General features: G+C 39.8%; 1 protein-coding gene across 1 annotated transcript in view; it reads right to left on the bottom strand.

Moving 5' to 3' along the window:
* Positions 1-25,862, bottom strand: part of LOC106886558 (serine/threonine-protein kinase Sgk3) — a 41,661-nt gene that overhangs the window by 10,242 nt on the left and 5,557 nt on the right. Inside the window, exons 2-6 of the mRNA XM_014939597.1 lie at positions 18,177-18,382; positions 11,762-11,845; positions 10,002-10,074; positions 6,845-6,920; positions 755-842 (exon numbers count right to left, since the gene is read on the bottom strand). Of these exons, the coding sequence (XP_014795083.1) occupies positions 755-842; positions 6,845-6,920; positions 10,002-10,074; positions 11,762-11,845; positions 18,177-18,254 (399 nt within the window). The 5' untranslated portion in view covers positions 18,255-18,382. The remainder of the gene's footprint in view (positions 1-754; positions 843-6,844; positions 6,921-10,001; positions 10,075-11,761; positions 11,846-18,176; positions 18,383-25,862) is intronic.

Here is a 25,862-nt window from a genome sequence, read left to right as displayed (position 1 = left end):
GAGGAAACACTAAATCTGCTGTGGATCACACACAAACCAAAATGACAACTCTTACATTAACAGGGGTTGAATAAGAAGAGAAGTACTAAGATCACATCTGTATGCCAGGAAGTAAGCCATAGAGAAAACAAGCTGAAATATGGCACTTCTGCCTTCCTAGAAATACTCTTTTTTTTTTTTTCTTCAAACAGCACTGTTTCTGGAGGCTGTAAATTAATTTTCAGAGAACCCATCTAGCTGCATAGTGGCTTTTGTGACAAAAGAGGTTTCAGACCTCACACAGTGTTATATGTGAAATTAAATCAAATCCATCCTTGGTCCTGAGCGACTTTTAGAAAGACCACATTTTTTTCCCCGAGAGAATTCTATTTCTCCCCCTATTTAAAAAAAAAACAAAACACAACAACACACAAGCAAATAAAAAGACAATTAAATATTCCCCTGCTCCTTGCCAAATGTTCTTAGTAAGAATCTTTGAAGAGACTGCAAAAACTTGATTGAAAAAAACTACTAAACTTGATTGAAGCTGTGTTTCTTTAACTCCTGTAGCAAGACAAAGCCAGCCATCGCTTTCGCCCCTCTCTGCAGTTCACATGTGGCAGAGAAACACCTTGCAGCCCACAGTGGAACACATTTAAAAGAGTATGGAGGGGATTTGTTGCTAAACCAACCAGTAATTTTCAGTAAATAATATATGTAAGATTGCCATCAAGTAGCTAACATGTAGAAGACTGTTCTACTTGGGTTTTATTACCTTTCGACTGCTCCTTTCATCTTCATCTTCAGATGGATCCGACTGGTGTTTTGGGTTATCCATCTGAAGAAATGCTCTGACATCTGGGCTAGAAACACAGTTGACTTCATTAGCACACCCATTACCTGCACGATTTTCAGCCATAACCATAGGAAGCGTAGGATTAAACAGCAGTTTTATATTTAAGTTTTAGTAATTAAGGACTGTGTACAAGAAATGCTTTTGTAGCAACATAATTCAACTGCTGAATCTGTTCCATACAGTACATAAAATTTTCTACTTGCAAAAAACCTGACATAGTAAAGTACACGTATGCAAAGACTTCATAAGGAAATGCCCTGCAGAACTGTATTAAAAGGTAATTATTAGAAGAAATAACACTACCCAAAGCACGAGCTCTAACTTGCTAGAAAGCACCAGGAAATTGCCTTTTTTCAGAAGGTGTCAGGGCAGCCACTGATGGGAAACTCACTCCCAGAAAAGCACTCATTTGCTACGGAGCTGCTCTTTTAACTTATCCCTAGTATATATAAGACAGGGTAGTTTTACATAAGAAGCAGAAAGACTTGCTTTGCTATTTTCAAGCCATTTCACTCTCCACGCTCCTGTCAAGTGAGGATCAGAAGTATGAGATGAGCCATTTCTGACATGTCTCCAGCTCCTGTATTTTATTACCAAACCTAACTCATGTCCTACACTATCCGAGGCTCCCAGACTCCATAGCTTATGTTCTGCCTTCCTAAACCCTCTCTGAAATCTGCTGCAGTCACCTTCAGCCTTTCAGATTTAATGTACAGCAACAAGACCATTCAGACAACTTCCCACCATCATTTCAGTTTAATTCTCCCCTTCTGATATGAAGTCCAAATTCTGACCTACTTGAGGGACTATCTATCTGGTATGTCGAGTCCCAGGAAGACAAAAATCTCTGTGGTTTGAATATTGTCGTAATATTGGCTCATGATGCAACAATTTAAGTTTCAGAATATTTAGATATCATAAAAATCAAGAATGAAAAGTTACAGTTAATGTTTGTCACTAGACAGAACAACAGAACCAGACCTTAATTACCTTCCAGCATTAATGATTCTGGACAACTGGCTGATTAAATAGAGCATGTTGTAATACATCTCAAACAGTTACTATAGGAACTTTGTCCAGACTTAATTGACAGCAGGAAAATAATAATAATAATAATAATAATAATAATAGTAATAATAATAATAAAATCTGTTCCCAGTAAAAGGCTGCTGTACACTTGCAGGGCATTCAAGAGTCTCTGCAACACATGGCAGCCAGAAGCACAACTGAGCAGTGTCACATCCTTCACATTTGTAATTTTAAAAGCACTGCAAAGAAGCAGCAATTAAAAATAACAATTTTCATGGACCAATTTCTTAGCTGAGATTGCAGCATGTTATGCAAAACACTCTACAGCATATGAGCCCTACCAATCTGTATCAGTTCACATGTATTAGCTCAATGGATTTTAAAACAGACTGAAACCATTCCTAAAATAGCTTCGTATATGAAATTAAAAGGACGAAGAAAACAGCTTAAAAAGGGATCCTCAACACACATTGTACAACTGTTTGGGGTGGAACAGAAAGTTGGCCCTGCTCCACCCCACACCAGGCCAATGTACCAGTAAATACTGGTTTTGTCTGGGTTTTCATGATTGACTGGACAAATGGAGTTTATGGATCATCCCCAAAATCCACAAAGGAGTATCAAGCTCTTCCCAGATACTGTTCCTTTTGTGACACACATTTTGCACGAGCCTTCCTGGAGAAACATATGAGGCCACACAAAAGTTCCTGACACACCCAGAAATATGAATAAACCCAAAAAGTCACAAATTTTGAAGCAAAATGGTAAAATTAACTGCCAGCGACAGAACTTTAATAAAGACACACTTTATTTAAATAATGGTGTCCAGCTCCTCCCTCATCTCCACACACTTTTAAAAAGAAAAAAAAGGAAAAACATGTAAACCACTGATTGCTTTCTTACAGAAACAGGAAGGGTCTTACAGACCCTTTTCTTACAGAAAGCAAAGGGTCAAAAGCCATGATGTACACTAACATTTTAAAAAAGCACAACTAATGTAGTGCAAGGCTTGCTTTCCCCAACACAGACTGCAAAATCCTACAATCCCGGGGTTTCTTTTTTCTATTCATTAGATTAGAAACCAGAAAAATTTAGTCACTCTGATTTTCTTCTAGGGAACAAATGCAGACCCCCACTTCTCACTTAAAGAGCTGATAACTCATTTCCCTACAGAGATTTCAGGGTATTGTCATCCTTGAGTTCTTCAAGTGTTATGCAAATGTTCTCATTTTCATTAAGGAGCTACTTTGGACTATTTAAAAATAACTACGTTACATCTTTAATGCATCCTCTATTATACATTTGGATTCAAACAGATTTTCTGTTCTGATAGACAATTAAATGCATTCATTTTTCAGTGAAGACCTACATTTGAGGGGGCAAGGAGCCCAATTTGAATAGTTGTTGCTCAGTGATTAAGGGGGCCCGAGGGGGCAAGGAGCCCAATTTGAATAGTTGCTCAGTGATTTGGTGGGCCTCACAAGTAACAAACACCCAGCTCCTGTTCAAGACATCAGACAGCAAGGGGGAGGCATTACCACATCTCTATCCCTTCTGACCATTTTTTTGCAACACCTGCAACCCATCCAGGAGACCAAGTTCTCTATCAAATACAGTTGGGTGAGTAAATGCAGCTTGAAGCTAGTCCACCTAATTCCCACCTGACAGTGACTGCAGGAAAATCCTTACCAACCATTGCAGGGTCTCTCTAATCACTCTAACACCCTTCAGGTTTTCATTGGGTTTATTATTGAGGGGAAAGGTTTGGCTTTGATACAATTTTCAACAAACATGTTAGATCCAAGAACAAAGTTCACTGAAGGAGAAAAGAAAAAAGAACACCACAGCACTGCAGGTTTCAGAAAATCATGGAAATATTAGAATCACAGAACCATAGAATGGTTAGAGTTGGGTTAGAGTTGGAAGAGACCTTAAAGACCATCAAGTTCCAACCCCCTGGCCCTGGGCAGGGACACCTCCCACCAGACCAGGTTGCTCCAAGCCCCATCCAGCCTGGCCTTGAACCCCTCCAGGGATGGGGCAGCCACAGCTTCTCTGGGCAACCTCTTCCAGGGAACAGGTTTCAAATCAGGTGTTCAGGTGCCTTCCCATCCAGAAACGAGGACATCATCACAAACCATCCTTAAGCTTTTAGTGAAACAGTTTTCCTAGGTAGGACTTAAAAATATACCATCCTGATACTGGTTTTAATGGGGGTGCTGGTGGACTGCCACCTGAACATGAGCCAGCAGTGTGCCTAGGTGGCTCAGAAGGCCAACAGCATCCTGGCCTGTATCACCAACGTGGCCAGGAGAACTAGGGCAACGATCGACATTTATACTGGACACTGGTGAGGCCCCACCTCGAGTGCTGTGTCCAGTTTTGGGCCCCGCACGACAAGAAGAACATTGAGGGGCTGGAGCAGGTCCAGAGAAGGGCAACGGAGCTGGTGAGGGGTCTGGAGCACAAGTCTTGTGAGGAGCAGCTGAGTGAGCTGGGGGTGTTCAGCCTGGAGAAAAGGAGGCTGAGGGGAGACCTTCTCGCTCTCTCCAACTCCCTGAAAGGAGGGTGTAGCCAGGGGGGGTCGGTCTCTTCTCCCAAGGAACAGGCCATGGGACAAGGGGAAATGGCTTCAAGTTGCACCAGGGGAGGTTCAGATTGGATATCAGGAACAATTTTTACACTGAAAGGGTTGTCAAGCCTTGGAATGGGCTGCCCAGGGCAGAGGTGGAGTCACCATCCCTGGAGGAATTTAAAAGGCAGGTAGACATGGTGCTGAGGGACATGGTTTAGTGATGGTTTTTGTCAGTGTCAGGTTGATGGTTGGACTCAATGATCTGAAAGGTCCCTTCCAACCCAGGCAATTCTGTGATTCTAAGATGTAGTGAAAGGTGGACTTCCTTAAAGTTCTGTGAGAATTCATAACCTCCTAAGTCTTCCTTGTACATTACTAACTTTACATAAGTTATTTACCTAATATAAAATTTAATTAGCACATTAAAGAAAAACAGTCTAATAAAGCAAGGATATGGACTATGTGTGAAGAGTCAGCCACCACATATTCCTTGTGTAGTTCCTAGCAGATTTAAAAAAAAACCCAAACCAAAAAAACCCCATAAAGATCATAAAGTTCTGGTATTTCTTCACTAATAACATCCATAGGCTCATAAGGTGACATTATGTAATTATTAATATGATTTGCTGCAATGGAGCACTGCAAAAAGTAAAAAGCTCACTCCAGAAAAACAAATCACCCTGCAGTCATTAAAAAAAAAGATGAACCACAGAACTGACTATAAAATTACATGCTTTTGCAATGACTTGTGAATTAAAGGCTTGCTTTTCCTCCCATATAAATCACTGCTACTTTCAGGGTGGGGAGGAGAACAGCACAAGACAAACGTCTGTCCCTATTTTGTTTTTATTGTAGAACTACGCCTAATAAGCTTTTTATTTAAGACACTTTCAACAGCAACACAACACTTCATAAGACCTATTTCTTAGTTTAAGTTAGTTTTAATGGATCAGACAGGCTAAGGGCCTTGTTAAAGGACACCGGCTCAGCTACAGATGCATTTGAGCTTAAAACAATTTTAAAAGCTCACAAAAAAATTAAGGACACAAGTGAATTTGAGGTTTGATGGTGTTTTGTGTTTTTTTCAGCACACAATTTCTTATTTTAAGCATATCACAAAAAAGTACCATTTTACCTTTGGAGAACAGATACAGCATGTTTTGAGACAAAACATTTGGCACTTGGACATACTGACAACCAAACATGGGAGGGGATCGTGCTAAATAAAACCAGTCTCCTTTCCTAACGTAACATAACAGATTAGCTTTCAAGAGTTAGTTATTTCAAAGTGCTTTCTATTCTTTCCCAAAGAACACTACTACAGCCACAAACCTCACAGCATTTATTCTAGCAGAAGACTATTACACCATAAAGATTTTGTTCTGAATTTTTTTCCACTTATCACAGGGGATTGTATACATAAAATGCTCCTTTTTTCCAAAAAAAAAAAAAACCAACCCAAAAAGAAAGGAAGCACATATTTCAGGTTAATAGGACATGAAATAGTTCATTCGTTGGAAAAAAATAAAAATCCTCTAACTGCAAACTACAGCAATATTCTGTTAGAGGTTTCTGTTTTCTTTCCTGTGGAAAATGGGCAGCTTCACACATTGTACAGACAGGCTTGTTAAACAAAGCACATGTATTAAATACATTTACTTAACACTGAAGCCAAACATAAAGCTTTACCATTTTACTAGTTGAAGCAACACAGAAAGCTGTTTAAACTGGTTAGGCAGAGATTTAAACTAAAAGAAAAATGCAGTTTACCCCCAGAAAAATCAGTTCACACACAGAAGCACCATTCCCTAGATTTAACTGGAGCTGACTCCAGTGTATCACCATCTCTCACCCATCGCTGTCCCACTGACCGAGGTTAATGCACCTGCAGCTCTGATGGAACAGATTATGCACAAACTTAACCAGGCTGAGCTGGCTATAGCAAATGGGTATCTCCCAAACCACCTAAGCAAGCTGATTAAGCTACTCGGTTAAACAAGTACTTAAACTTACTTAAAACAAGTCCTGGAGCACACACACGAACTGCTCTAACAAGAGGATGCAGGCAGTGACTTACTCCCAGCAGCGCAATTAACAGCAGAGTTCTCAAACAGTACAGCAGCAGAGCTTACACTGGAATCTGCACCCCCTGAATTAAGAGCAGTTAATTGCCTGAAAGTTTATTTATAGATCAGTTTTCATAAAACAAAAATATTTTTTTTTATACTGTTCATAAGTCTGCAGATTTTTCCTGAAGGAACGAGCCGCCATATTAAAATTTATTTATTATTCTTAAGAGCACAGTAAAATACATTTTCTGGTTAAAAGTACTTAATTTGCAATTTTATATTTGACATCTTGTGTCTTTTAAATAGTCTTTATAAAACAGAAAAGAAACTACTTACTGGTTGCATAGCTCTGGCTGTCTAACTAAATTTTGAATGAATTCATTCAGCCCCGCTCTTCTCTGTTTAATAAAATCTGAGGGAAAAAAAAAAGAGATAGATTTATTAGAATGATCAGTCAGCTCCCAAACAAGACTTGTTTTCAAATTTAGGGTTTTTAGGACTTAAATAGCAATTAAAAAGAGATTGGTTTGTAACTGGCTCAGAACAGGATTCTACATATAAAAAAAAAAAATCAGAAACTTCAATGTTTTAAGTGAGGTGAGAGAACAAATTTCAGTTCCTCTGCAACACTACTTGAAAATGCAGAACGCCAGGTGGATTTGTACAGAAGAAGAATATTTAACTTTTGTATTATCTTTTAAGGTATTCCAATTAATCTATCCCACATAGATTACTGACAACTATTAAAATTTAAAATTAAAGTTAAATTTCAATTTAAAGCTGTATTTTAAGTATTAAGAAAATTCAGAAAAATGATCACATTGTTTCAGAGATTATTAAATACACCAACAGGGGTTTAGGGATTATATCCCAAATTACTGACATCAATCAGGCAGGTAAATTTGCATAAGGAAGTTAACAGGAGTCACCAAGTTCCAAGCTACTGCACTCCAATGTAATAGCACAACGCTCCATACCCAAGCAGGGATTGACAGAAGTAAAATACCTTTTCAGCATTTGTAAAATATGCAACTTATTTCAGAAACCAGTAGAAACGTTACATCAAAGCTTCAATAAATCAGTGTTAAGATAAAGAATTATGTAAATGAACATCATGGCTCCATCTCCACCTTGCCTCCCAGCAAGAAACATCTTGAGAACTATTTCGTTTCTCATGCTTCAAGGATTTCAGCATTAGCTCACAGAAATTGAAAACAAGTCTGAGGACTTTGTTTTACGTATATAATTTTAATAAAGTTTTAAGTTGGGTTTTTTTTTGTTCACCCTGTTTAAACTCAGTTTCCCAAAATATGATTCCAAGAAATCCACCTGCACCTTTGGCTGTACAGCAGACCAGACTGCATGACATTACTAGGTCTTCAGTCAGCTCTGAAAACCTCCAAGGTCAGAGAAAAGGAAAGAAAAGGAAAGAAACCAAAATAAAACAAGAAATCCCTAAAGAGACAGTACACATTGCCAAAAGTTCTATCACCTACATCCTCCTCAGAAGGGAACATCAGAGCTCACATTTCATTAAAAAAAAGGGAGTTTCACTTCTGGATCAAGATGATTAACTGTAAAGAAACCAAAATAAAACAAGAAATCCCTAGAGACACAGTACACGTAGCACTTTTGGAAATCACCTACACTTTCATCAGAAGGGAACGTCGGAGCTTGGATACTCACATTTCATTATTTTAATAAAAAAATAAAAGGGAGTTTCACATCAGGATCAAGATGATTAACTGCAACTGTCAAAATTAATTTGTTTGAAAGAACTTAAAAACCAACCCAAACCCAACACATCCCAAGAGTTTAACACCTTTGGATCCATTTATTCTTTGGCAAAGGAGAAAGTGAAATGCCTGAAAGGGGTTCAGGAGGAGGTGAAACTGCAAACAGTTTGATCACACCAGCAAACCAAAGGAGGGTGGGAGGTTCCCAACGACCACCAGGAAAAGCCTGAAGTACAAATGGCCTGATGAAGGGTGTAAACACCCAGAGCAAAGGCCTTGCCTTCCCTCTTGCCCTTTTATTTATTCATTAGTGAACGAACTGATCAGCTAGGCTAATTCAATACACAAGTGATTTTTCATTGCCTTCCCTCTTGCCCTTTTATTTATTCATCAGTGAATGAACTGACCAGCTAGGCTAATGCAATACACTTTGCAAGTGATTTTTCACAGATGATTAACTGTAACTGTCAAAATTAATTTGTTTGAAAGAACTTGAAAAAAAAACCACCCAAACCCAACACATCCCAAGAGTTGAACACCTTTGGATCCATTTATTCTTTGGCCAAGGAGAAAATGAAATGCCTGAAAGAGGTGCAGGAGGAGGTGAAACTGCAAACAGTTTGATCACACCAGCAAACCAAAGGAGGGTGGGAGGTTCCCAACGACCACCAGGAAAAGCCTGAAGTAAAAATGGCCTGATGAAGGGTGTAAACACCCAGAGCAAAGGCCTTGCCTTCCCTCTTGCCCTTTTATTTATTCATTAGTGAACGAACTGATCAGCTAGGCTAATTCAATACACAAGTGATTTTTCATTAGTATTTTGACAGAGCATGGAGGGGAACAGATTTAGACTGGAGATGAGGAGAGGGTTCTTCACTGTGAGGGTGGTGGAGCACTGGAACAGGTTGCCCAGGGAGGTGGTTGAGGCCCCTTCCCTGGAGATATTCAAGGTGAGGCTCGACGAGGCCCTGGGCAACCTGGTCTGGTTGGGGGTGTCCCTGCTGACTGCGGGGGGGTCGGACTAGATGACCTTTGGAGGTCCCTTCGGGCCTGGGCAATTCTATGATTCTAATTGGCACCTATCACTGCTAATGGGATCACATCAAACAGGCTTCTGGAAGTGGAACAGCAACAGAGGTGCATTTTCATCTGAACTGCACAAGGAACCACATTGAGATACAGAGAGTTCGAAAGCCTTCAAAAAGAAATCTTTTAGTTATTTTTCAGAGAGGGTGGGGAAAAAGTCAGAGAAGTTTAAAATTGACTACGGATACGTTTAGAAGAGTCTGAGCTTTGACTTTTGCTTTTCTAGAAGAGAGGTTACACCTGTTCAAAAAGAAATCTTTTAGTTATTTTTCAGAGAGGGTGGGGAAAAAGTCACATAAGGGAAGTTTAAAATTGACTAGGGACGTGTTTAGAAGAGTTCTGGGTTTTGATTTTTGCTTTTCTAGAAGAGAGGTTACACCTGACAGTTCAGAATCTCTTCAGAATCCTGAAGAGGGGAGGGTTGGGAGGAGCTCCTGCCTTCGGCGCGAGAGAAGCGCTGGGCCACTAAGCAGAGCTTTGCTCACCATCACAAGGTAGAAGAGCTACCTACGCTGGTTCCTCTTCTTGACTGAAGCATGACTAAACTTCGGTTTAGTCACTGTTTTGAGGACTGGTGGAAAACTCATAAGATAGCTTCTTGTAGGCTGAAATAGACCAATTTTCATATAAAGAAACTGACAAAAAAAATGAGTAACAAGATAACAACTTACCGGGATCGAAATTATCTCCGAATATTCTTTTAGCTGGAATCTTCAGGCTCATGGTGGGAAATTGCTTCTTTAGCTGAAAAGAAAACACATACAATTGGATTGTGCTTAGACATCAAAGTACCTAGAAATAATTGTATTTTGTTTATTTTCTGATGAACAGGCTGAACATCTGATTATTAGTAATTGTGCTCCTCTCTGCCATCTTCCCTACTTGTACGCTTGGGGAAGGAAAACAAACCCAAAACAATCTGTACTGAGCTTGTTTGCACCAGTCATACCCTTTTAAATTCAAAGGCCATCTCACTTGAGAAAGTAATCTTCTGCAATATTGCCAAAATGAGTTTTCACTTGCCCCAGATTAAAAAAACATAGGCTAGAATTTCAATGTTGGCTTTATTCTCCTCTTTACTTCCTCCCTCAGGTTTGGTTTTTTTTGTTTGTTTTGGTTTTTTTTTTTGGCCAGCTTGCATAAGGGGTGAATGCATGAGGTTAAGATGGGCTGGGGTCCCTGGGTTTTGCCAAAACAACATTCCTAAAGCTTTAGAAACCACAGGTGACCTCCCACTAAGTCAAAATCCTAAACAAATGAATAGCCTATTTCACAATGCTGTATTTGACAATTTGACTATCTTCTACACTTGATAAAGTGATGAGAAAATTGTATACAGCAGCACTGAATTTATCAAAAAAACCTGACATGAGCCAAGCCTTGATTACATTTGCTTCTTCAAGCACTCCAGAAGAGCAATCTTAATCTCACCCTCTTTAAGAGAATAATTTTCTAATACTGGCAATTCTCCTTTCCTCAGAAACATCAATATCTCTCCCAGTTAGCAGCACATGTCCTTTCTGGCAAAATCCTCTTTTAGCAACAGATCCCAGAAATCCATACTCAGCTGCTGAAGAGGCCTATTTTATTTGGACCACTACCACAAAATTTGGCTATGAAACTGCAGGTAGGAATTGCCATGACTGACTTATCAGAAAGTTTCTCTGAAGAAACAAGGATTTGTTCATTGCTTTCAGTGCTTCAAAGTCAAACACTACTTATTTTAAGGGAAATTTATCTATCTTGATGTTTTAAGTTTTGCAGTGGTTTTTACTACTTCATTTCAGGTGTTTTGACAACCAGTACATTGGAAGTTTCTCTCATTACATTGTGATCCCAAGCAACAATGAAAAAAATAACAAATAAGTCGATTTTGAGTTTGAAATTCAAACAAACCAAAGTTTAAAAAACCCACCCTGCCATTTTTGTTAAACAGACTCCTACGGTTATTTCATGTTGACCCAAACTCCTCCAGAGGGAATTAACTCAAACCATAACGTTGCAAACAAGTGTTACTCTGTGCTGTTTGGGCATCATGACTTCACAGCTTGCCTTTTCCTTACCGTATTGTAGAGTTTATCAAACTCTGCGTAACGTCTGAAGACAAACCACTCATTTCTGCCAACGGAGACCAACACCTTGTAAACCTGTAGTAACACAGATAAAGTTATTGCCACCAGCAAAGTTTAATAAAACCTCCCAGGCTTAATCCTGGGGTGAAAACAAGGGCAGGTTGTTAAATGTATCCAACGGAGACCAACACCTTGTAAACCTGTAGTAACACAGATAAAGTTATTGCCACCAGCAAAGTTTAATAAAACCTCCCAGGCTTAATCCTGGGGTGAAAATAAGGGCAGGTTGTTAAATGTATTAATGTGTAAATGTACTTGTTGAGAGATATATACATCTCTATCTAAATATACTTCCTTACCGTATTGTAGAGTTTATCAAACTCCGCGTAACGTCTGAAGACAAACCACTCATTTCTGCCAACGGAGACCAACACCTTGTAAACCTGTAGTAACACAGATAAAGTTATTGCCACCAGCAAAGTTTAATAAACCTCCCAGGCTTAATCCTGGGGTGAAAACAAGGGCAGGTTGTTAAATGTATTGTGTAAATGTACTTGTTGAGAGATATATACATCTCTATCTAAATATATGTGTGGGTGACTATTTTTGTCAGTCAGGTTGATGGTTGGACAAGATGATCTTTAAGGTCCCTTCCAACCTAGAAGATTCTGTGATTCTGTGATATATATACATTTTACAGCTAAGTTGCTTAGACATCCACACAAACAATTAAAAGAACAATTAGAAGAGTCTGGTATATATCTCTCAACAAGTACATTTACACATCTCTATATATATCTTACAGCTAAGTCACATAGATGTCCACACAAGTGATTAAAAGAACAATTAGAAGAGTCTAGTATTCTATAGATTATTTTTTTTAAACACCATATAAGCAAAAACTAATACCAAATCTGATTTAATGGGGTTTCATTAATTAGTTCATATCCAACAAGAACAGCGAGCCATCAGGCAGTAGTCTATAAAATTTTTTTAAAATTTGTTAACAACTTGATAATCCATAGTAAAGGCTAATATTTATTTTTTTTAAACACCATATAAGCAAAAATTAACACCAAATCTGATTTAATGGAGTCTCATAAATCAGTTCATATCCAACAAGAACACCGGGCCATCAGGCAGTAGTCTATAAAATTTTTTTTAAAATTTGTTAACAACTTGATAATCCATAGTAAAGGCTAATATTAAGGAAGTAAAGCATTTAAGCACTGAAGGCTGCCTTCACCAAAACCTAAAGAGAAAGCACATATGGAAGGCAGCTATTAAGGAAGTAAAGCATTTAAGCACTGAAGACTGCCTTCACCAAGACCTAAAGAGAAAGCACATATGGAAGGCATAAAGACATAAAGAAAACTGTTCCTTGCAACACCTAGAATACATATCATAGCCCGAATCCTGGCAGATGGTTGGGGACTTGGACTCAATTGTTCAGAGGGGAAAAAATGGGGCAGTGGCCGAAATACAGCACTGGTGACATAATACACAGCACTGGGATTGAGGGAGGTGTCACTGGAGCCTGTGGCACACCTCTGGCCAGTCAAACCCCACTGCTGCAGAGGACTCCAGTAACTAGATGGACTGTCAGTCCCTGGCTTCGTAAATCTGATTGACAGCTGAGTATTCAGCAGGCTTCTCCTGTCCCTCATGCAACTAGTTCACATCCCTTCTCCACCTTCTGGTACTTCCAGAAGGAGCCTGGCCATTCCTTCAGGGGAGAGGATGGGCACAGCAAGGAAATGAGCGCAGAAGGCTGTTAATACCCCATGCAGAAAACTGGACCAATGCCCCAGTCTCCCTTCTGTCCTACAAGAGCAGCTTATCTCTCTCCTTTTAACTCCCTCAGCAGAAGCAGCAGCCACCACCATCAGTTCCTTAGCCCAAGATTTACATTTGTGCTACGTTAACTGCTCAAATAAGGTACTCTTGGTCTTCCCTGGGGAACACAGATAGAAGAATCTGTGATAGAAGCACCCAGTAGGATGCTGATGAGACTCTTCTTAGAAAACTAGCTTTCCCTTATACTACTAAACAAGTGTGAGCACAAACCCAGCCACACACCTTCACCCTAGACTTCAACAGCAAAAGCTTCAGCTGCAAAGACTTCAGTAGTGTCCTCCTGAACTAGGTATCTTAGACAGCAATCAAGTCCTGCAGATAACGTTCAAGCAGGTTCCCTGGGGAACACAGATAGAAGAATCTGTGATAGAAGCACCCAGTAGGATGCTGATGAGACTCTTCTTAGAAAACTAGCTTTCCCTTATACTACTAAACAAGTGTGAGCACAAACCCAGCCACACACCTTCACCCTAGACTTCAACAGCAAAAGCTTCAGCTGCAAAGACTTCAGTAGTGTCCTCCTGAACTAGGTATCTTAGACTAATATCAAGTCCTGCAGATAACGTTCAAGCAGGCAATGTCTTCATTCCCCATGACTGCATGGCAGATCAACGCCAACAAGCATTCATCCAGTTCCCACCACCACCAGTGAAGGTCTTGCATACCCAACAAAGGAGAAACTGCAATTTCAACAGCTATGGAAGCACTGAATGGCAAGAACACATATTATATCTACAAAGACTTTAGTAAAACCCAAAAACATAGCATGTCTTTGAGCTGTATTACTACTCTCAGCTACACCTACGTAATGATTTAGAGAGATGTGCAATGCCTGTTTCTAGAAAGGCAGGGGGGAGAAATCTAACCTTGCTTAGATAATAACCACAAATCTAATTACTCCTAAACCAAAACTAGTCTTAGAAAACTCCTAAAAGATGCAGCTAAACCTTGTAATATGTGGGTAAATAATGCGAAGCTTTAAGAAAGGAAAAAGAAGAGTTCCTGAAAACATTACCATTACAATCATCCCCACAAACTACCTTCCCAGATACAGACAGGACAGGAACTAGTCTTAGAAAACTCCTAAAAGATGCATCTAAACCTTGTAATATGTGGGTAAATAACGCAAAGCTTTAAGAAAGGAAAGAAGAAGAGTTCCTGAAAACATTACCATTATAATCATCCCCACAAACTACCTTCCTGGATACAGACAGGACAGCGTCCAGCTATTGCTGGAGGTGACAGATTTCTTCACAAAAGAAGTCACTGAAATTAGAAAGCTTCAACTCTGTTTGGTAGCTCATGCTCCTGGATTAAGTTCTCAATTTATATTAAAGATAAGTGAAAAGGCAGGCTGTTTTCCAATTTCAAGAGAGCAAGCATTGAGGAAGTAAGGAAACTATTTATAAAGTGTCAACAAAAAAAACCCAACAAAACACACAAAGCAACACAACAATTTCCGCAAGGCTGGGGATTAGTATTATATATCACAGGTCTGAGACAAAGTTTCCAGATATAATCAGACAAACAGCAACCTTGAAAGAGATTTCTTAATAAGGCTGAATATGATGAGGGTGTGAATGGAGACAAGAACAGGTCAGAAGAAAAAAAGTTAAGCCTCAGACATCAAACAGCTCAGGGATAAAAGCGAGAACAACAAAACACACAAAGCAACACAACAATTTCCGCAAGGCTGGGGATTAGTATTATATATCACAGGTCTGAGACAAAGTTTCCAGATATAATCAGACAAACAGCAACCTTGAAAGAGATTTCTTAATAAGGCTGAATATGATGAGGGTGTGAATGGAGACAAGAACAGGTCAGAAGAAAAAAAGTTAAGCCTCAGACATCAAACAGCTCAGGGATAAAAGCGAGAAATCCAAAACAAAGCTATTTGGCAAAACAGGCAAAAGAATGGCTCGCTATGCAGCAAGGACAAAATAGCAACTAATATAGCCCAGATCTGGTCTGAAACAAGCAAGTTTTTTTGCTCTTTTTATGAAGGAGGGGAATGCTGAATCTTCAGAAAAAGGCAGGACAGTGAACTAGAGTGGATATACCTAGAGGCTGGTTACCACAAGTTAAGTGGAAGCAAAAAGCTTCCCTGCCAGAATGCTGCAAAAAAGCAAAAATTCAAATGTGAAATTGTCAAGAAAAAAAAAATACTGGTAGTAAATGTATACAAAGTATGTAGTATTTAACAAAAACAAATCAAATATTCAATAAAAGGTTATAAAAATGCTCAGGAGGAATGAGGAGTTCATTTCCAAAGACAAAATTGAAAAGCTTGACTTATTCATCAGAATGAGGACTGCACAGAGTCATGATTGTTTTTAAAAATGCTTCATCAGGGCAAGTGGTGAGGGGAAAAAAGAAGAACTAGTAAAAGCTAAAGTTGCACATACTTGTCTTGTTTCCATGCCAGCATTAAGGGAGCCACTGTCAGGTTTGAGCTGGAATTCTTATTTTCTATTCAGACCAGTAAGATTATTCTAGAATAGTCTCAGAAGCACAAATGATATATACTGTAAGTGATGATTATCCAAAAACGCCGCCCAAAGTCTTTCCAAGCCTTTATCACTTTAACCTTCCCTTTCCCCCTAAGGTTCTAACTGCTCTTTATGGAAATTGCACTAACACTGCCATCAGAAATGGCAATAAGGAATTACCAATCTCATTGCAATCAGAAATGACAGCCATATCCACCACAAATTTGTTAAGCAAGGTTTCCCCGTGCGCCCTTCTCTGGCTCCCCACCAGCAGCAGCACTGACAGGCTCCGGTCATTACGCCACAGCTAGGAAGGAGGAGACACAGTAAAAGCACTGACAGACACATGCTGGAATTCACAGTTCCTGCCATGAAATTAAGTATGATCCTCACTTCTGTTACCGAATCCTAAAATATATCTGATAATGCTCAAAAGCTTGGTTGTGAAAAGCAGTTCTTGTCAAGCTGCTAATTATTCCCCGATGCAGAAAGCAGAAGCCGCCAAGACAAAGTGTATCTCCACACAGTGAGAGCTGGGTTGGATTCCTTTTCCCCCTCCTCAGACCCCAATTTCTGAAGTTTCCTACTCTTGCTCATACAGCTTCCTAAAGGGCACGCCCAAAGAAAGTGCCTCTAAGTTGCTGAGGTTGCCACAGAGATCTTTAGGTAGAATGACGTGGAAATCACCGCACCAGTACGTACCACAAACATACCAGACTGGCACATTCTAACAGCAGAACTGCCAGCACTGAGGCAATAAAACAAACCTGTTTTGCTCAAGTTTAGGCTTTCATCAAGCTTTTCCTGCTCATTTGAGTTTCACTTGCAGCACTTTAAAGTATTAGTAAAGTTCTCTTTCGCTTGTTCCCTTCACCAACACACTGCTTCCCCAAATTACATCTTGACAAACTCATAGAATCAAACAGCATTATTCTTCTCCAAGGAAGGGAGGTGAAGAGGAAAGGCAGATATATAATAACACAAAGCAAATCTTTGTTTTATTGTGTTCTTCAGACAGTAATTCCATCTAAGGGTGTTTGCATTCCACATCTGAAGAGTGACTAATCCACTCAAAAAAAAAAAAAAGGAAAAAAAAAGCTTAGAGGAAGTTGCACAAGAGGAATGAAGTACTTTGAGCTTTTTAAAGGAAGTATTATGATGCTGTCTTTGTATCCTAGCATACGTATCAGCAAAACAAAAATCCATGCCACACTACTTGATTTTTCAGCATGCAGTTTCCCCACGGAAGGAGAAGACTTGATTTCCAGAAAGCAAGTCAAAGTTGGAGGCCAAAAAAGGAAAAGGGAGGGGAATGACAAGGAGTGGAAATGGGAACAGGATAGGAAAAAGCTCATAGGCATTAGAATCAGAAAACAGGAAGGAAGGCAGAGAAAAAAGTCTTTCAAAAATTTGATTTTTTTTGTCTTTTACACACACAAAAATATAAATAATATACTATCTATGAAAAAAACTGGCCATTTGAACAAAAACCAATCAAAACTACACTTTACTCCTTTACACAATAAACATTTTCATGAAAAATCATACAGAACACCAAATCTTAATCTGATTTGGACACCTGCATTTGGATATGTATGTATTTTATAAAAAAAAAAAAAAGGAAAAAAAAAAGCTTAGAGGAAGTTGCACAAGAGGAATGAAGTACTTTGAGCTTTTTAAAGGAAGTATTATGATGCTGTCTTTGTATCCTAGCATACGTATCAGCAAAACAAAAATCCATGCCACACTACTTGATTTTTCAGCATGCAGTTTCCCCACGGAAGGAGAAGACTTGATTTCCAGAAAGCAAGTCAAAGTTGGAGGCCAAAAAAGGAAAAGGGAGGGGAATGACAAGGAGTGGAAATGGGAACAGGATAGGAAAAAGCTCATAGGCATTAGAATCAGAAAACAGGAAGGAAGGCAGAAAAAAAAGTCTTTCAAAAATTTGATTTTTTTTTTTGGTCTTTTACACACAAAAAAATATAAATAATATAATATCTATGAAAAAAACTGGCCATTTGAACAAAAACCAATCAAAACTACACTTTACTCCTTTACACAATAAACATTTTCATGAAAAATCATACAGAACACCAAATCTTAATCTGATTTGGACACCTGCATTTGGATATGTATGTATTTTATATGAGAAAATGCTGCTATTTGAGGGTAAAAAACCCCCAGAAATCTGTCAAGTCAACTTCTTTTTGCAGAAAGCACCACAGTTAAACACTGTAAAACATTCACAACTTCTCACACTGGACTATGGCCAGTACTCACAAGAGCAAGTGAGCAGATTTCCATAAACCTGTTCAAAACAATACCAAGCTTATTAGTTAAAAAAAAAAAAAAAAAAGAAAGTAGCACTTCTAGGCACTAATAGCCTACACATTTGCCTACAGTGCTTACACTCCTGCTTACTTACAGTAAATCTTTTTTTCTTCTCTCTGTGTTCATCGGAGCTGGGAATGCTAACACTTGGGCAGCTCTCTTTGAGATCCATTGTACGTGGTCTTTTGACAAATTTGTTACAGGACCCTGCTTTGGGTGTTGGGATCAGAAGGTATCTTCAGCGGTCCTGATCCAAGATGCGCAGCTTTTCTTGAGAAAACGTGAATTCCATCATGTAATCTTAAAGAGAACATAGAAGGAAAATTAAGTACAGGAACACTTCACTCCCAGTGCTAAAACCTGCATGACAAGAACTTTTTCAGGCAGGAAATGAACTTTAATATGGAGATATACAGCCATAATCGTTATGATTTTGCACACTGTTCCATGCTTGCGGCCCTTTGTTGTTTCACTGAAATCAGTCACGTTCTCTAAGGACACAAGTGAACCCAAAAAAATCACCGAGTTGTGCAGACACACTAGGAACAGATTTGGGCTCACAACTGACAATACTTTGAAGGAACAAAGACAGAGCACGGAGAAGTAATTAAAGATGACAGCCTGGTATCAGACATCTGAGAAAAGCCACTAACATGTACACTCAGAACAGTTTATTTCGAAAACAAGGATTTTTCAACTGCATGAGTCTGTACCAGAGGGCATTTCAGATTTGTCAGAACACGCTGTCTTTAATTATCACATCAGAGCTGAAAGAAAACTTGAGGAAAAAAAAATTAATGTGAATTTTAGAGGGACACAGGCATCATCCTGTATCTGAATATTTACTTTCTCTGCCCCCCCTCTCCCCATACTTGACATAATTTGTGTTCAGCAGAACAGTGAGGTCGTCCGTTCCCTTCAGCAGAACAGTTACCTTCCTCACAAAACTTGAGAAAGGCACAAGATGAGACCATAAAGCCACCAAAAAGGCAGAGAGCTCAGTATGAACTAGATGCCTCTTCACTCGCCAAGGGACAGTATTCTCCACACCCACCTTAAGCACAAGCAAGTTGTTTTCCGGACCCAAACACCAGGAACTTCAGCTGAAATTAATGCTACGCACCTACAACCCTCTCTTCAGCCCTGCCGAGTCATCTCCAGTGTTTTAGTGAACACAGCTCAGGTTTTAGAACACTGTATGTCTGCTCAACTTACAAACATGAGAAATTATTTTCATTATTTTTTTTAAGAAAGAGAAGACCTCAGTTCACTTCAAAACACCCAGAGGAAAAGGAGCGCCCAGTTCAACGTTTAACTCCCTATTTTCTTAAAACAGGCAAGTATAAAAGTGAACTGTATATTTCATATCATAAATTTCCAAAAAGCACAAACTAATCCAAGGCAACTCTGCTATTAGAGAGACACCCATATTTATGTTGGCACGAAAGCCAAAGCCCCTGGAATCCAGTAAAAAGATTTGTTCTTGATATCCAACTAGTCTCAGTCAGTTGACTATTTCTTATTCTCAAAAGCCAGATCATCTCCCTGGTTCAAACTTTATGTTATTATTCCTCCTGTATCCATTTAAAATGAACTAATTTTCAAAGATCTGTCTGATGACTTTAAACAAGGAGTGTTTGAAACCACTGTAATCACAGCTAAGTGATAGATCATCCATACTGCAAGGTATTCAGGGAATTATTTTTAATTACATCTGCATTTACCTTAATTCGATTGTTCCCTACTTCACTGATTAGGTAATTACAGGGTTGGGCAGGGTTAAGCTCCCCCCTCCTTATTTGACTTTGACACAGCTTATCCAAGCCAGTTACACAGACTTGCTTCACATTGGTTTCTCTTTTCCTTTGGCAAACCACTGTTCAAAGTTTTATTACAATAAGGCACAGTTCCTATTTTCCATAATTTTATACCAGCACGGGATTAAGACTGTTCTTCACCCGTTGCCACACACTAAAATGAAGATCTAAAGGTTAACTGTGCTCTTCTCCATCATAAGAGGTCCACTAAAATAGTCAATAGGCACCACTTTCAGTAAGTGTTTTGCTAAGCTTAGACTTTACTAAGCACTTATGTCAATCTTTAGCCACTTCAGGAACTGAGCACAAGTCCCTGTGTTTATCTGTCTTCCTGCTCATTACAGAAAAACAAATAAAGCTTTAAAACGGATTAGGTGTTCCCCGACTAATATCACTCACCATCTTTCTCCTCCTGGAAACTGACATTCATTACAAAGGGTCCTAACAGGCTCGCGCTCATTCTCGCAATATAAGGCTGTGCCTCTCTCATCCCCTTCAGTTTTTTATTCTTGGTGTCACAGCTTTAAATACCAGTACTAATACTTGGTCTAAGAACTGTAATCCAAAGAATATCACTTGAAAGACTTGGAGCTTTATTCCAGATCTGAAATTGAAAGATCTATGGAAAACAAAAGGAGGAAGAGTCACCCAGATTAATTCAGGAAGAGTTTATTCATCTTACTGGGGAGAAGAAGAAGAAATCATCGGAGAAGCTGGAACTGCAATGTTCATATTTCTTTCTTCACGTTGTCTGGAAGATCACTGGCTGTGATTACTTTCTCTTCCTGAGGTATCTCCTCTGAGTTGTGCCTGGGTCACCAACGATAAGCTGAACTGACAAACTGGGAAGAAACGCACCAAATTCGCCACTAAGCTCCAGAGGATCAGAGCTTTCTTTCAATTTCTATTTGCCACGAGCATATCAGCTCTTGAGAGCTGCTTAGATCTGAACTGTAGGTCTGACTGTAGAATTATATATAGATTTGCTTTAATCTTTGCCCTGCTGTAGTTCAGGAACACAGCTGTAGTTTTAGTTGCAGATAAAACCGCTACGGCTGTGGTAACTCCACGAAGGAAGAACAGAGAGCAAAACAGAGATGTATTTTCATCCACAGCTTCAAAAGTGCAAACTGCAGTGTCTTGAGGGCTGCCATTCACTCCTTGAGATAAGAGTGAATTCAACAGATAGTGAACTTAACAGCTGAAAAGTCTCTGCCTCTGGTTATAGCTTTTCCTGTTAAGTAAGAAGTAGTATCCCCTGGCCTCAACTTTGATAACAGGCACAGAGGAAAAGGAACGTTAGAAAAATCTAAGAAGTAGTATCCCCTGGCCTCAACTTTGGTAACAGGCACAGAGGAGAAGGAACGTTAGAAAACAAGGCAGCAAAATAAATACCCCTTAAATCATACCTGGGCACTAGTAAAAGAGCGTGTAGATAACACAACACAGGTTAATACTGGGACCAGTGCTGCCCAGGAATAGCTAAAGCTTTTAAGTTGCTACAGTATTTGGGCCTGGAACGGGGAAAGGCACAGAAAAATGCATTAGAGGAGAACAGAAGTCAGGCATCCTCCTGGCAAAGTTTCAAGCCTATCAACAGCTACTCTGTTCATTCCCTCCACGGCAGCTGTCAAAAAGCAAGCAGCATTTTCACTGTTTCCTGCAGGAAGCCACAACAATGTCAAATTCCAGGCTGACCCTTGCCTCTGGTGAAGTAAGAGCATGGCAACAACAGAACCCTGACATTGAGACCGTATATACATCTACTGTACCCACAAACGAAGGATTTCTGAATGCCTTACAATAAAACACTTTGTGCAACAGCAACCTCCTTTTACTCCTTGCCACGTAAAATATGCTCATACTGTATTAGAAAAGGTTTCTGAAGTTTAATCAGATTATTTTTATTCTGTACTGAAACACTGTCTCTTCTTTTTTGACGGCATGAAGATGATACCATTGTAAGGTTTCTGAAGTTTAATCAGATTATTTTTCTTCTGTACTGAAACTGTCTTTTCTTTTTTAATGGCATGAAAATGATACCATTGCATCATACCTTGTTTTGGGTGCTTAGAAGTCAATCTCTGCCAAGAATGTTCCAAACTAGATTAGGAAGCCACATACTCACCTGGTGCCTCCCCAGCTGTAGCCAAGCTGCCTTTAGCACCTCCAAGGGCAGTGCAAATCAGCTATCACACTCCAGCTCTTTGAGTAACACAAGGGAAGCAGAGACCAGAACAGTCAAAAAAACCCCAAAGATAAGTGTCCCTGCAAGCAGGCTTGGAAGAATCACCAGGATCCATACTCACCCATCGGAACAGAACAGGCATTCTCCTACACCCTAATCATCTGCCTAGAAAGGCTCTAGGACTGAGTCACCAGTAAAACCAGCTGGTGAAAATCCCACCTGAGTGTCATTCCAATTTCTGCATATGCAGGTTTCTTTAAGCAAGATACAGGAGACAGTCCTATCACTCGCTATAAACATTACTCTATTTCCTCTTAGAGAAAGTATCATCTTTGGCATACTTATCATCACTTCCTCAGTCTTCTCCACAAGTATCCTGATAATGACTCAACATACCACTGGACATTACACAATCTTTGAGAAAGCCCAGAAAGCCAACTTTTTCTCAACTGCCGTATGATGAAACAGCGTCCCACTCTCTCGTTACCAGACAAGCAGCTGACACGGAGGAAACAGGAGACAAGCCATTCAGAATCCAAAGCAACAGAAATAGAGGATGAGGAGAACCAGGGACGGTAGGAGAAGTCACATGCTTTAGAAAGAGTCAAAAGGAAAACACAGATTTCTAATCTGCAGAGAGAGATGAACGGCCAGAAGCTGTTGAATAACTGGGTTCTGAAGAAAACAGGTTTCGTGTAGGCCATCCTTTTAAATCCTACATATATATGATTTTAACAAAAGAACACTAAACACCAGTGCAGGCTGCTAGAAGAAAAAGGAGAGCGCTAACCAAAACACTGTGGCCAGTCCCTGGCTTCTCTCCACACTCCCTTCTAACTGCAGTTTGAGAGAGGAATCAAGAATTCAGCCATCAGTATAAAGGAAAAAACCTGTTCCCTGTTTACACATCCACCCACTACCTTGCATTTTTTAAAATCTTTAGTATTACCACTATGAGAAGCAACCCACTACTCTGCAGCAATGTGGGCAAAGTCCAATTCAACTGATTCTTTCTACTTGTACAAAAGCATAGTAGGTAAAGTGAAAGCTCAACCAAGGGGAAGAAATAAGTAACTCCTCTTTTTTTGTGGCTATCAAAATTACTGGGGAGACGTCAGGCAAACATTCACTTTCCCTGATTCTACAGCACCTAAGAACATTCATTCTGCTCCACCTCCCAAAATAAGCTCCAGTACATTACTCCAACTGGCATATAACAAGATTCATTGATTGGACTGGATGTATTTGCATTCATGTTTCTTACGTGACAGAACACAGGTTCTGAGTAATAAAATCCACCCAAAGAACACATACTGCCCATAAAAGTCAGCTGTCTTTTAGGCCTGAACACAGGTTCATAATAATTTCATCTTTAGCCTGTGTCCATCGTATCTGTAAGGGTCATTGTGTGCCTCAGACAGTATGAATTACAAAAACAGCAAAACACATAAAAAAATAAATCAACTTTGCATTACACTCACGCATTTCTTGGCCTGTTTCCTCAGCCTTCCCACACACCAGGTCCAATTAAAGTTAAATGTAGGTGCCTAAGGATAGCTTAGACCAAAAGTTGCAGCAAGAGGACTGTGAGCTACTTTCAAGAGGCCTTACAGCCAGCCGATACCTGCAACATAGTCAGTTCTACATAAGAGGGCAGTCAGGCTTCAGTAAACACAAAGCAAATAATCCCAGCCTCATTTTGCCCCTCTTGATGAAGATTAAGCAAAAGAACCCTAAATTCCAATTCCAGATATACAGCCGACTTTTTCTACACGACCTTTAACAGAAGTCACTAACTGTTCTCCTGCTGTTTCGCTACATAAGCCCAGGAGAATTCTGATTTATTTAAGACTGATATTATTGCTAATGCATCAAACATGGAGAAAGTTACTGGATTTTATGTACTGTAATTGACCAAAGGGTAGAATTCATACAACCGAATATATCTGGATTTTAAAACAATTAAATATGTAAATCCAAGCTACAGTTCACACTCCAGAAAGCACACTTTTAAAGCCTGTACTCTACAGAATTTGTGGCTGCCTAGAACTGTAAAGCTGTTAAGATAATAAAAAGGCAGCAACTTAAATACTGGAATATAAAAAGCAAGTAAGAAAACGAGCCTTTAGCATTATCCAAATCGCATGCCCAGTTCAGCACCTCTTCATTCCTGCTACATCTGTGCAACCACAGCTAGTGTTTTATGTCCATTCTTCAAGGACAGTTTACAAACTCCTGCAGGTAAGAGCCTACATTGACCTCTCAGACATTTCAGTGCTGCACAGAGAATAAGGAGGTGTTTCTGTAACACCAGGATTTAGAGAAGAGTTGTTTATGTACGTATAACAGAATTTGTTGCAATAGCATCAGATGTGGTGAGGCTTGTCATTTACAGTCGAAGGTGGGAATTAAGGTTGGAAAGCAATTCTAACACAATTCATCATCATCACATTAGTGACTACTTCTTCAGCTTTAAAACTGTCAATGTTGTTAAACCAACTAGTACTTTTCACTGACATGCATGGGTTAAACACACTGTGCTTCTGACCTGAACGAGTATCTCAAAATATCTTTTAGGAAACAGGTCGGTTTTCTAGCTTTAAGTTATTAAAAGTACCATGCATGGAGACTACCTTGACAACATTAACAGTGAACTTTCCAAAATGCTTTCCAAAAAGGTAGTCACCTTTTTTTTCCCCTGAAATCTAAAGTATCTCAGAGCCTTCAGGAAAACATTTCTCCATACACACCTTCCTTTTTATCATTAGTTCTTACTACAGTCATTGAAGAGACTGATACGCAGACGAAGACTAAAAAAATTTTAAAAATAAATATCAGAACTATATTTTAGCCACTCAGCCTGAAGCAACACTAACATTATAACATTAAAAGGACCCAAAATGGAATAACAGCAGCCTCTAAAAATACAGATTCATTCTGCACGAGTCCATGGACACACTCACTACATGTTTGAGAGGAGTTATAAAAAAGAAAAGCTTAGCTACGAGAATACTGCAGCAAGCGATATTCACAGAAATCTTCAGTGCCAAGTAACTGGGAGAACCGTAACGGCGTTCAAGTGACATTACCGTGTTGAAACGAAAGGCAGACCCAGCACAAAATGCATCTTAAGTTTAAAGGGGAATAAAAACGCACATTCCACACTGCTGCAAAATTACTGCACATTCAGAAGAACAGTTAACACCTTTAAGAGCTGCTAGAGGAGAAAAACTCACGTAAATATTAAAAAATATATATATAAATAAGTAAGACGAGCTGTCAGAACAGCTTTAGTCTCCCTGCTTTACAACAGCCTTTTAATTAACCTCCACAAAATTAAATTCCTCGAGGGTACCTGAAGGCGAGACAGCGATGCCTACCAAGCTGTAGTTCTTCAGGACAAGACCTCAGAGGCATTCCCCCGCCTCAGGTTCGCAGGGCTGCTCCAAAACGCTCCGAAACACCCCAAACCACCGGCTCCGGACTGGCCGCAAAAGCACCCGGAGAAGAAGGAGGAGGCAAGAGGGCGCCGGTCGGGCCCTGGGACCCGTCCCCGGCTCCGGCCAAGGGCTGAGGGAGCTCGGCCAGACCCAGGGACCCTCACCCCCGGCCCCGCTCCCCTCCGCCCGCCTGAGGAACGACTCCCAACACCTTCACACCCCTCCCCGGAGATTAATTTCTCTTGCTTTTCCACCCCCCCGCCCCCGGCCGCCACCATTTCTAGGAAGTTACAAGTTTTTCACATTCCCGGTCCGCCGGCGCCCGCCGACCCGCC

Source organism: Calidris pugnax, unplaced genomic scaffold (genome assembly GCF_001431845.1).
Source record: "Calidris pugnax isolate Ruff unplaced genomic scaffold, ASM143184v1 scaffold5, whole genome shotgun sequence".
NCBI lineage: Eukaryota > Metazoa > Chordata > Aves > Charadriiformes > Scolopacidae > Calidris > Calidris pugnax.
This window is presented reverse-complemented; position numbering and strand designations above follow the sequence as displayed.